Source organism: Tinamus guttatus, unplaced genomic scaffold (genome assembly GCF_059628265.1).
Source record: "Tinamus guttatus ecotype Peru unplaced genomic scaffold, ASM5962826v1 Tinamus_guttatus_pri_ptg000327l, whole genome shotgun sequence".
Lineage (NCBI taxonomy): Eukaryota > Metazoa > Chordata > Aves > Tinamiformes > Tinamidae > Tinamus > Tinamus guttatus.
Genome location: NW_028288861.1, coordinates 7750912 through 7763075, shown reverse-complemented (window position 1 = coordinate 7763075; position 12164 = coordinate 7750912). Strand labels below are relative to the sequence as shown.

Sequence of the window (12164 nt, the reverse complement as noted above, 5' to 3'; positions counted from 1 at the left end):
ACTTATTTTACTAAATACACTTCCAAAGAACTTCTGGTAAAAATACTACCTGCAGTCCTTTCTCTTAGATGATCACTTTTATCGTTTATATTTTTGGTCTTTGTTTCTGTTTGCTTTTCAGCATTTTTCTTGAATCTTTTCTCATTTTATCAGCAAGTTTTTGTTTGTTAGCTTTTTTCAGTGTTATCCATGCTTTCATTTAGAACTGGATTTTCCTTTTCAACACTTTCTATCAGTCAGCTTTCTGTATGACACAGAATTACTGGAATTTAACTCATCAACTTTTCTGAAAACATTCTGGCTTTCCAGTTTTGTAGTCTTAGAAGAGACTAACTGTAATGCTGGTTGTTTTCTTTCAAAATTGCCTTCTCTTTCAGAGGACTTCTGGGGAAAAAAAAAAGATCAAGTTTACTAAGAGTGTTAGGTGGCTGCTTCCGCTAAGTTTTCCATATAATTTTTTTTTGAATTCAGGTTCACCTGAGAACTTGTCTATTGACATAGCTCAATGCTTCTGAGCATCTTCTGATACTCAGATTCATTATCTGCATTTGTGTATCTTGTTGCGCTATCATAAGAGCTTGACTTGATGGACACAGGTATGCCTCAATCTGATGCTACAGCATAATCTTTTCTTTTACTGTACTGCATATGATTTTTATATTTCCGAGATCTGAATTAAGACCATCTCTAGACCAGGTCTCTGAAACCAGGAGTGTATGTTAGGAACATGAATCTTTCAGTGTTCTTTCTGCTTCACCTTTATTACGGTGTTGCATATTCATGTATCAACAGTAGCATTGAGTGATATCTTAACTAATGTCTTAAACTAATCTTTCTGCCTTTTTTTCCCCACCCCTCCATTGTCCTGTTTGTTGCTTTTGCATTGCCAGCTGAAGTGCAGGTTTATTCTCTTTGGAGATATCCAACTTACCCTTTTAATTTTTATTATTTATTTTTTAATTCTGATGATAAACGTACAGAATCTTTGGAGACAAGGACATAAAAGTAACCTTTTATATTGAAATTTGGCAGACTTTCACTAGTCCTGGAAACATGACCTTCAGCACTAGAATAATTAAACATGTACTTCCTATCTTTGAGATATTTCAGGCTTCCTAGCGTTTCAACACAAAATGTGTGAAGCATCATTATCTTTGATTAATTTGGTAATATGTGCTGCCTTTTTTATTACTGCATTCATTACTTGGCAGAGCTAGTGGGGAAAAGATTTCTGTCTTGGGCTGCATCCATCTCTCTTTTCTGGCAGCTCATCACTACCTTTCTAATTTGCTTGTCCTTTGATTGCTGTATTTTTATTTCCCTGTAATATGTCATCATCATTTTCCATCTGAGGGTTTTTCTTCACTAAAATACTCAGCACTTTCTGCTTTCATTGTTGAACTCTGAAAATTCATGATGCCTGCAAAATGACTCAGGGAGGAAATGCCTCTGTTCTGGTAAATCAGGCTTGCTTTTTGCATTTTTTGTGTCTGTGGGATCAAAGTTCTGAGATGGGATAGAAGAAGAAAAAAATCGATCCAATGCAATTGATTCATGTCCCTGTTGATTATCACTTGTGTTCGTACTAAAACTTAGAAAGCTATTATAGATGTTTTTATACCAACCTGATTGGTCATGTTTGCTTTCTAACTCCCAACTTCTCTCTTCAGCTTCTATGTTTTTCAAGAGAAAAGCCCCAGGTTGGCTTTCTGATACTGAGGCTTGTTCTGAGCTGCAAGGTTCAAGTAGCTTCTCGCTGTCACCTGTTGGGATGTTAGGAGGTGATTCTGTGGTATCTGAGGTGCTTGTGGTATCATTAAGAGTATGTAGACTCGCTGCTAGTGTCCAAGGATTTGACATGTTACTGTTTGAATCTGTTGCTTCTGGTGCAAAATTTTCTTTGTTGTCTTCATCTACCACCACTTCAACTGATCCCTGTGGTTCTTTGTCCATGTGTGATTCTTCCTGTTTTAAAGTCCATATTTCTTCATTTTTATTTGCTTCATCCTCTATTTCTCTGTGTTGCTGGTCTTCCATAACTGCATCTTTCTCAGCTTGCCCAAAATTTAGAACATCACTTAAACCCAAATTAAACCAGTTTGATTTGGATTCATAGCTTTCACTCTTCTGCTCTTCTTCTGTCAGTGCTTTTGTAACTGCTGTTTCATGTTCATTATCAGAATGTCTGGCCCCATGAGAAACATCATGGATTTGTGGACTGTTTTTTTCTGATGCTGAACCAACATCCACATCCTCTTTACCAAAATAGAGGAAGTCTGTCAGTCCACCCTGAAACCAACCTGAAGCTGTAGGCTCTTGCTCCTCCTTATCACTTAGCTCTTCCATATCATTTTCAGCAGTTACTATTTTTCTGCCAATGTAAGCATTTTCTTCTAAAGATGCAGTAACAGCCTGTGTGGTCTCCTCATTTTTCTTACGTTGTGTGGTGAACCATCCTGCAATGCCAGAAACCATCCAACTAGATGGGGTCCGAATGGTCTTTAACGGGAGACTGGTTTGAGTTTGTGGCTGTTCAGCATCTTTTCCATTCTCATTTTTGCTGGGCAACTTTTTGCTTGCAGACTCTTCCTGACTGTGAGATTCCTTGGAATCATTTTCAGAAACTAATTCAACTCTTTCTTCCTCCTGCATGGAGTTTTTTGTATACTTTAGGAGTTCATTTTCTGCATCAGGTGATGAATATTCAGTTTCTTTGTCGTGATCATGTAACACACTGTCTTTGTTCTCAAAAATGTACTCGTCTCCATCAAGACAGAGGAAATCAGTTTCCTAAAGGAACAATATTAACTTTTTAAAAGTTTTATTTTGCAGTTTTATACAGCACTGTGTAATACAACATGTATGTCTTTATACTTTATTCTTCCTCTGTGTAGTTGTTTTCTGTATTTAACTTTATACAAAGGAATTTAGGTAGTTATGATATTCCTAAGGTTATATATGGTTTATTAGTTAAAAAATAGCTTAGGTCAACAGATTTTAAGAGAGGACAATAAACATAAAGAACAATAACAACAACAACAAAAAGAATATTTGAATTGTCTGGAATAAAAAATGCAGTGATTGTAGAATTTCTAACTGGATATTGGATTTTTAATCCATGTAAGAAAATCCAGTGATACTGGTTTACCTTAGTAGGCACTTCAACTTCCTCTGAAATAAAAACTTCCTCAACCTTCACAGCATCTTTTGGAAAATATCCAAAGTCCTTTCCTTTCTGCAAAAATATAAAAGGAATGAGAACATGTAAAATCTACTAATAAGTATATTAGGTGTGCTTGCATGCATCCTAGGAATACAGGAACAAACAAACAATATGTTTACACAACTGCCACAATCACTTTTTGTTGGGCCAAAGTGGTTTATTCTTCCTTCACAAGAGTGTCCTTTTTGTCACTTCAAAAAGCAATTAGAAGTATATTAATCCATGCTGCTATTTTCTCTACTATTTTTTTCAGAAAATTGTGTTTGTGCAGATGCAAACCAGTAGCCTTAATACTGCTTCAAGTGAAGACAGTGTTTTGTGCACAGGTGGTCTCACCAGCTCTTACTAAAGTCATCTACAGAGTTCCTACTGACTCAAGTGTGAGAAAAAATCTTCTTTAATAACAAAAGAATCCCAGTAAGCTGCAAGAAGAGTAGCATATGAAATCCAGGTATGAGGTTGGCAGCAACTGAAGAGGAAACAGCAATGGTGGCATTACAGAAAATAAATAAATGATAATGTCCAAAAGAATTATGCAAATACAAGAAAGGGTCAGTCTGACCTAGAAATGAGCAAATAGATTGAAATCAGAGCATTGCATATAGTCCTAACGAAGGAAAACACCATGGACAGCTAGGCAGGGTGAACTACCTGCTGAGATAGACTCAGATGGAGAAAAAAAAAAAAGTAAAACGAAAAAGTTAAAAGAGAAAGCATTTCACTGTTACACACCAAATGTGACAGAGAAGTTACCAAAAAAAAAAAAAAAGTTAACCACTATGCACTGGTTTTGGAGCACTTAGACAGTTTTATCAGTATTTGGGTTTGGATCAAGGCACCTATTTCTTCCTAGTTGTAACTTAACTACATGAACAATCCAGTCACTTAGTAACTTAGTTACTCTAAACTAGATAGGATGTCAGACTAGACTGGACAGGATGTCAATTGTTACTCTAGACTAGATTGGATGTCAGTTGTTCCAGCTCACTAAATTTGTCTATTAAGTTTGTAGGAACTTCACTTGAGTCCTGAACTGTGACAGCAGGTCCCCAGTACTGAGCAATCTGGTTACGCAACTGCAACAGCTCTTACCTGCTGACACACAAGTAGATACCTGACCCAACAGACGTGAATTTAAGGGAATCAGACACAATCATATAGCAAAACAGTCAAATTTGAAAATGACAAAGCCTGCTTTCTGATCTTGACTTTGTCTCTCCACTTTTGATCTTTGGCCATCTTTGATATTTTTCTTTCTATAAAAGATAGTCATAGAATCACAGAATCGTTAAGGTTGGAAGGGACCTCTAGAGATCATCTAGTCCAACCTCCCTGCACACGCAGGGTCACCTAGACGACATGGCACAGGACTGTGTCCAAGCAGCTTTTGAAGATCTCCAGAGAAGGAGACTCCACAACCTCTCTTGTTGTCATGATGCTGAGCCATGACTACTTAACGTTATAAAAGAGCTGGAAGATCCTTACAAGCAAGTAAACTACTACTAGCAGACTAATCTAAATTATGTATAGGGAAAGTCCTTCATATTAGAGTACTTACACTTCCTGTCCACAGGTTTTCACTTTTCCTTGAAAGTTTGGAGTATACAATTATCTCTTCCCCATCTTTGAAGCTAAGATACCGGCAGTCAGGCCCTAAGTAGTCTGCAGTGGCTTGAACTCTGCTCATTGCCGCTAGAATAATACATAGAAAGAAACAAATAAGTATAGCAGCCAACTTAACCTTAATTCAGATAGGATATTGAAAAACTGATTATAAAACTACACTGAAATGTTTATTAATATATTGACATGTATTTAATTATGATCCCATCCATTTAACAGGCAAGTGGAAAAGCACTAAAAATACAGAATGCAGAGAAGAAATCTTGTCCTGCTTTCTACTCTGTTTACTACTGAGGAGAGTAGTAAATAATAAATAAAATTTACCACAAGGGGGAAAACTCCTATATGTGCACTGTTTTTCGGTTGTTCCTCAGGCAAACTTTCAATGCAGAAATTTCTATGAAGAATTAGCGAGTTCAACTATTAAAGGCAGATCTAAACATCTAACAAATATTTCCCAGGAATATTTATAATTTTATATTTTGTAAGTTAAATCTAGTAGTAATTTCAGGCATCTTGTCCTCTATTTTGAACACATCAGTATTATAAAGAAAATAAGTTTAAACACTTTTGCATTGTCAAAACAAAGTTTCCAATTCAATCTCAATGGCTTTCAATTCTCTTTCTCTACACTAAGGGAGTCTCTGACTCCCTTACAAAAAAAAAAAAAAAAAAAAAACAAAAAAACAAAAAAAAACACCCATGTGCCACAGTTGGGGCCTATTCCACCAGCTTGCTGAAAGACACATCTCTGAGCACCCAGGACCTAGTGAGGTCAATCCTCCTCCACAGAAAAGTAAAGATCCATTAGTAGAGAAAGTCTAAGGTTTCTTTTGGAAGCAACTTCCTTCTGCAAAGAGAACAAGCTGTCCTCTTTGAAAGTGTAACAGTTTGAGTGTAAACCTAAAGGAGACAATTTTAAAAAATGCTCAAGCTATGTATGATTATGGCAAGGCTCACAACAGGAATCAAATGGATAAATTACTATTTATCCCTGGCCGTTTGTGATTCAGGGGCCTGGCTGCCTCCTACAGAGCTGTTTACTTCCTGGGAACTCCATAACTAGTTACTGCTCTTACCTCATACTATGGCAGAAAAATAAGCAAAGAGGATATATCAACAGTGCCTTTACCAAGAAAGTTTAAAGAAAACCAAAATAGGTCATTTTCTTACCGTAGAAAAAATACTATGAACGTTATCTAAACACAAGATATATGCCTTCTTTCTCGGTTGACAGGCTTTCATTTTTCTTTCTAGAGGATTTTCATATCTGTAACAAATGAGCTAAAAATATCTTAAAGCTGCTTTATGCCATCCATTTTGAGGAAACCCTAGGAAAACTATTTATTCAAAAATATTTTTTACTGAACTTTGATCTGTTATATACTTATACAACACAATCTGGCAAACAAGATCTTTTTTTATTAGAAAAATTTAAGTCTATCATTCAGAAACTTAGCATATTGACAACAAAATATATTTTCTATGAATACTTACTGTCTTTCAATGTTTCATCACTAATTTCAACATCACTGTTTGTAACAGCTATATGTATACTGTAATCTCTTTTAGAAAAAGAAAAAAACAAAAAACATGTTTTTTACTTACTCTCACATTCCCGATCACCGCACCTCTTCCATTCTGAAAGTACCTTTGTACTCTTTGTACTCTGCAGATTTGTCAAAAATGAAATTACTAACAGCAGACTTCTCTGATCCAAGATCCTTGACATTTTAGAATAAAACTACAATCTACTGAAAGTGCAAAAGTTCAGTCAACAAGAACATTCTACATTATTTTCTTAGTTTAACAAACTATTGCATGTAAATTTATAACCCCATTGTGCTTCTCTCATCTGCTTAAACACAAGCTCACTATGCCAGCTCTGCTAACGATCTGCAAAGTCAGGTGTCCTGATTATACACATACGTTTAAAAATTAACCGAGTACTGAAAGCTAGACTAGTGTTTTGAATACAAAGACACCAGTTCTTGTTGCATCAAAAGTTAGCTCCATCATTTTTTTTGCACACAGCTTGTGAAAAACTTTGTTGGGAGAAATTCAACATGTCAGGTGTTTTATTTGTTTCTTTTTTTTCTGGATTATTAATGATTTTAACCTGATTTTTATTGTTTTTTAAAATGAACATGCATATGTTGATTTGCATGATTGCTAATACAACTACTGACATTTTTTCTAGCTTTTTTTTCCTTAATAGGCTATATTTTGTGTATACTGATATGTTTTAGAGTGAGGGTGATCACTGGGATCTCAAAACAGAAATGCCTCCATATAATTCTTGTGGAGTTCTCTCACCCTCGAGGTTGTAACAGCCACCCTTCCCACCTTTTCCAGAGCGAGAGTTCCCGCTCTGTTCTGCTTCACATTACTGTCCTCTACTTCTTGAACACCTGAATACATCTGCTCAACTACCAAAGGGGCTTCATCTTCCCTTTTAAGCTCTCCCACACGGAATAACCTCTGCTCTCCTTCCCTGATAGTGTCCCAGGAAGGCGCATTGCGTCCCAGGTGGGCGGCACCACAGTCACAGCCTCCTCGTGGTCCTGCCCTTCCCGCAGGCCTCAGCCTGAGTCACATGTAATTGCTCTGACCTCCCCTTCCCATGGCTTAGGCGTCTCCTACTCCAAACCCAGCAAGCCACAAACCGCTGTTCAGCCTTAGAGAGTCGCAGTAGGTGAGGTGCCCTCTTGCCAATGCTTTGGCTCCCGCCTTTGCCACATGACCCCATAGCCAGACTGGCCTCTCCTGTGACCCAATTTAGCAATTGCCTCTCCTCTCAGGTAATCAGACCCGAAGCTGTCATCCACACACACAGAAAACACAGTAGAGATCTGCTCTTCCCCTTGCTCTCCTTCCTCGCTTGATTTGCCCCCTCCACAGCAAACATTTTCCTCAGATCTTCTGCTGCTTCTGAGTGTCAGTGTCTGCGTCTCTTTCCTGGGTCCTTTAGACTTATCTGTAGGAAGTGAGACAGGAGAAGGGGAATGACAGGCAGCTAAAATGTGGCAAATTAAGGAAACCTGATGAGAAGAAAACTCAAACAGGCATTTTTTTCTTCTTTTTCATGAGTCTCTGCAGATTAGAAAAAAAGAAAAAACTGTTAAGATTAAATATATAAAGAATTTATACTGAGGGGACTCTATATATGTTAGGCAGAAAAAAAATCCTGCCAAGATTAAAATCTGGTCAGAGCATTCCATAATGTCACACAGCAACCATGGGACAGAAACCAATCATTAGTGTGGAAAAACTAATGTCGATTTTTGACCTTGGTAACATGGAAATGATTCACCTAAAAATGGGAAAAGACAGGTATTTGACACCTAAAATTCAGCAGTTCAGCAAGTTTACACAGGGGGACAAACTAGGAAATACCTTAATATCTGCATCGTATATTAACAAAAATATTTGTCAAATTATCTCTAAGAGTGGTTCTGACTTTCATTTCATACAGAGGTGCCTTTGTATTCAAATGCAAACCAATTCCAGTGTTTTTATGAAGATACTAAGAATGCTGCAACTCATCCTAACAACTCCACTTATGCCTGCAATTTGCAAGTTATTCTGGGCACTGTTCATTGCGTAGCTTACAGTCTCAGGAGTGATTTGTCTGACTGAACAGAGATCAGAACACTGTCAGTGTTATTTGTTCCTCTGGTGCAACTTCAACAATAGATCACATTCAGATCAAATATTCTTTTCTTCTGCAAGTCCCACGCTTGCAGGCATTATCAAACACAACTTCCAATCACCTTTGAACTGAAGTCAAAGATAAAGATTAATGGAGTTTATCATAGCTGGCTTCCAAAGGACAAAGTTGAAAACTTTATAGCAGACAGAGACTTTGCTTTATTTCTATTTGGCAGGTAAAATTAGACATACTTCTGCAGAACTTAATTAACAAATGTGAACACTATTGTACATGCAAAGACAGACAATACTAATGAAAAAGCAAGCTCTATTTCCAGCAGTTGTCATTAGGATGAAACTATTAACTTTTTATTGGGAATAAAATTTTAGTAGCTTTAACTACTGAGCTAGAAAGACAGAGAACACATGACATATTAAAATTCAAAGTAAAGTGAATGGTATGATTTAACCTTTTAAGAAATGGTCCTGATTCCACACAGGACATGACATTTCCTAGAATATTCAGCATCTACATTAATAATAAGGACCCCGAAGCAACTCAACTTTGTACAAACTTTTCTAAGGAGATGAAAGTCAACATCTATTTTATATTAACAATGGTTACTGTGTAACTATCTAAAGTTTTGGTTATATTTTTATGAAAACACCAAAAGACTCCATTCAGAATCTAAGGTTAACTGTGCAGAATATTGCAGTAATATGTGGGAAAATATGGTCCACAGCCAAAGCACTTATAGTTCTTTTGACTTGGGAAGTTTAGGTGAAGATGCAGATCAGTTTTTACATTGAATCAAGTATCACAAAGATTTTGTTAACAAGTATTTTAAAATATATATTATATATTATATATAAAATGTTATATATTATATATAAGACAAAAGAATACATATTTATATATATATATATTTATTTATATACATATATATAAGAGAAAAGAAACATTTATTCACTGTTCTTCCAGTTAAATAAACCTAAAGAGATAACAGTAAATCATCATACAGATATAAACTAACTCTTTCTGCCAGGGTAACAAATTGTAAGAAAAAGCAAAATTGCTTTCTCATTAAAACGGAGTTACAAACATGGCAAGTAACAGTGCATTTCTAGGAAACTATAGAGTTTGCAACTTAGATTACTTTGAATCTATATACTTCCTAGCTCTGAATGCATTGCATTTTACTGTATAACAGAATGCTGTCACATATTAAAAATGGACTCAAAGCTTGTGGTAAATCAAATATATACATATTTTTAATAAAACTGTTGAGAAAAATCTGAAAAAAGCCAAATTATATCCTCTGAAACACAAGTTTCTAACTTGTAATTACCCACATTGCCGCTGTCACAGCATTTGCTCGCATCAAATACTTGCACTCCCATAAATAATTTTGCCAGTAGGGAAACTGATTTTACAGATCTGCATGTTACCAGAATGAACACATTTGCCCTGCTGCAGACAACAGATGTAAAATCAGCAGCTGAATTTGACTCTAAGTTATAGCTAGGGCCTAACCACAAGACGGTAGCTTCTCCCATAAAAAATACGCTTTAGAAATCTATTTGCAAAGTCCCTGGTTTTGGAAGTTAGTTTTGCTGACGCTTTTTAGTTCACTAATGCCTAAGTTCCTTTTAAAAATTACTTTCATGTTTCCTTTGAATACTCACAAGGAGGCTGGTTTAAAGCACAAGGATGTCTATTAAAGCAAGGAAGCAGGAATTTGAAAAGGTGCATCTTTTATGCAAAGTCACACAGCAGCTTATAATCTATGAACAGTCTGTGTAAAATCTACTTTGACAAGGACTCTTGAGTTGAATATCAGGGAAAAAACACTTTGTTGATATCTTCCAGTTTCTTTCTGTATCAGGACTGAAGAAAACGAACAAAATGGCATAGAATCAATTCACAATATAAAAGAACAGTAAGCAAGTCTCCTAAATTTGTATTTAAAGCTACAAGAGACCATCTGATGAAAGCACTCCACAAAGCATGCCTGGGCCATACATGGTACACTGCCTACTCACTGAAAGCATATTAATTTCAGTAAGAATTTTCCCCACTTTTTTGATCATTTTTCTACATTACTTTAGTCAAAGAGAACAAAGTCTTTTCCTTTTATTGCTAATAATCACTATAGGGAACAGAAGTAAACATTTTCCTCACTTCACTGCCCCTAAGTCTATGTGCCCATAATTCTCAGAACCCTCAAACCATTTCATTAATTCAGTCTCTAAATTGTCAACTATTTGAAATATGTGACTGAGGACAGAGGAAAGAAATTCCATCTATTGCCTCAGCAATATAAATATATTGTATATGAAGCCTACTCACGGCTCTGAAGTTGTTTCAGGGTGGGACAGAATGGGACTTTGAAAGTAAACGTACACTACATTGCTGAAAAGATCACTGCTTTATAATGAACTGCATACTACTTGGCCAGTTTGCAATATCTAACTTGTAGAAAACCTCATTCTTATGAACTTACTACATATTTAAGTTAAACTGAGTTTCCTCAGATTTAGCAAAGCTGACTATAAACAGCACAGTAAAGCTCCTGTTATTCTAAGCTTCTTATAACTTAGACATTAAGCTATTAGATACATCACCTGTTTTGTAACTCTGCAACAAAATAAACTCCTGTATTTTCACCTTGTCAAAAACATATCGCTGCCTGTAACATAACCTGAAACAAGAAATTAAATATAATCAATCCACTCCTTAGTCCAGTTTACCAATACTCACCTCATTACTATACCTATAAGTATATTCATTGGAAACAATGTACTGATGCTTCCCACTAGCAATGCACTTCTCTAGCTTCTTACAATGGGCACAGTATTATTTATTAATACCTATACAATATCACAATAATAGTATTACACAACATTGAATTACTCAAACTCAACTTTTAAAATACTCAGTGTTAAATTGGCTTCTAAAGGTGATTTGAACTATGAAATTAATTGAAACATGCAGATGAGTAACATTTGCTTAACTACTCCGTATGAGTATTTGTGGCCTGTAGTAAATCCCTTAGTTGAACACCTTGAATAAGATTTTTTTTTTTGCTTTGCTCTTCATAGGAAATACATATTTTAATCAAGAACATTAATCTACCTCCTCCCTGACACCCCAAGGGGAAAGGAAATGCAGTTGGAGACTATGGACAAGAATTTAAGGGTGATTTTCAGCTGTAGAGAAGCAGTGGGAGACAGGATACTAAAGTTAAATGGGCTGAAGAATCTGAAAGAAAGAATTAAAAAAAAAAAAGAAAAAAAAAAAAGGAATCGTTAAGAAAAGAGGAAATACATGAAGCCTTCCCACACCGTCTGTGTTGAAATAACATTATACTTCTTCCCTGCACAGACAAGTTTCTTCAAGCTGTAAATTTCAATACTCCACAGCACAGAAGTGGCCCTACTCACATGATGAATTAAGATCAAAACTCAAGACTAATCCCCCAACTAAATTTAATTGAAATTATGACAAAGTATGCTGTTACACAAAAATGAGACATATATAGAAATGTGCATGATAAAAATAAGATTACAAATATTACAGATCATTCCCCTTCTGAAATCTTTCTAGTATGCAATTCGGCATCTGAATTTTGTTCATGCAAAGTACCACCGAATTATAGCACATTGT

The 12164-nt window shown here is 35.9% G+C and overlaps 1 protein-coding gene across 1 annotated transcript in view; it reads right to left on the bottom strand.

Annotated features, from left to right (window-relative positions):
- The window catches only part of MIA2 (MIA SH3 domain ER export factor 2), a 36855-nt gene extending 30201 nt beyond the window's left edge, over positions 1-6654 (bottom strand). Inside the window, exons 1-4 of the mRNA XM_088529238.1 lie at positions 6455-6654; positions 4782-4915; positions 3149-3235; positions 1626-2790 (exon numbers count right to left, since the gene is read on the bottom strand). Of these exons, the coding sequence (XP_088385364.1) occupies positions 1626-2790; positions 3149-3235; positions 4782-4915; positions 6455-6578 (1510 nt within the window). The 5' untranslated portion in view covers positions 6579-6654. The remainder of the gene's footprint in view (positions 1-1625; positions 2791-3148; positions 3236-4781; positions 4916-6454) is intronic.
- Between the last annotated feature and the right edge of the window lie 5510 nt (positions 6655-12164).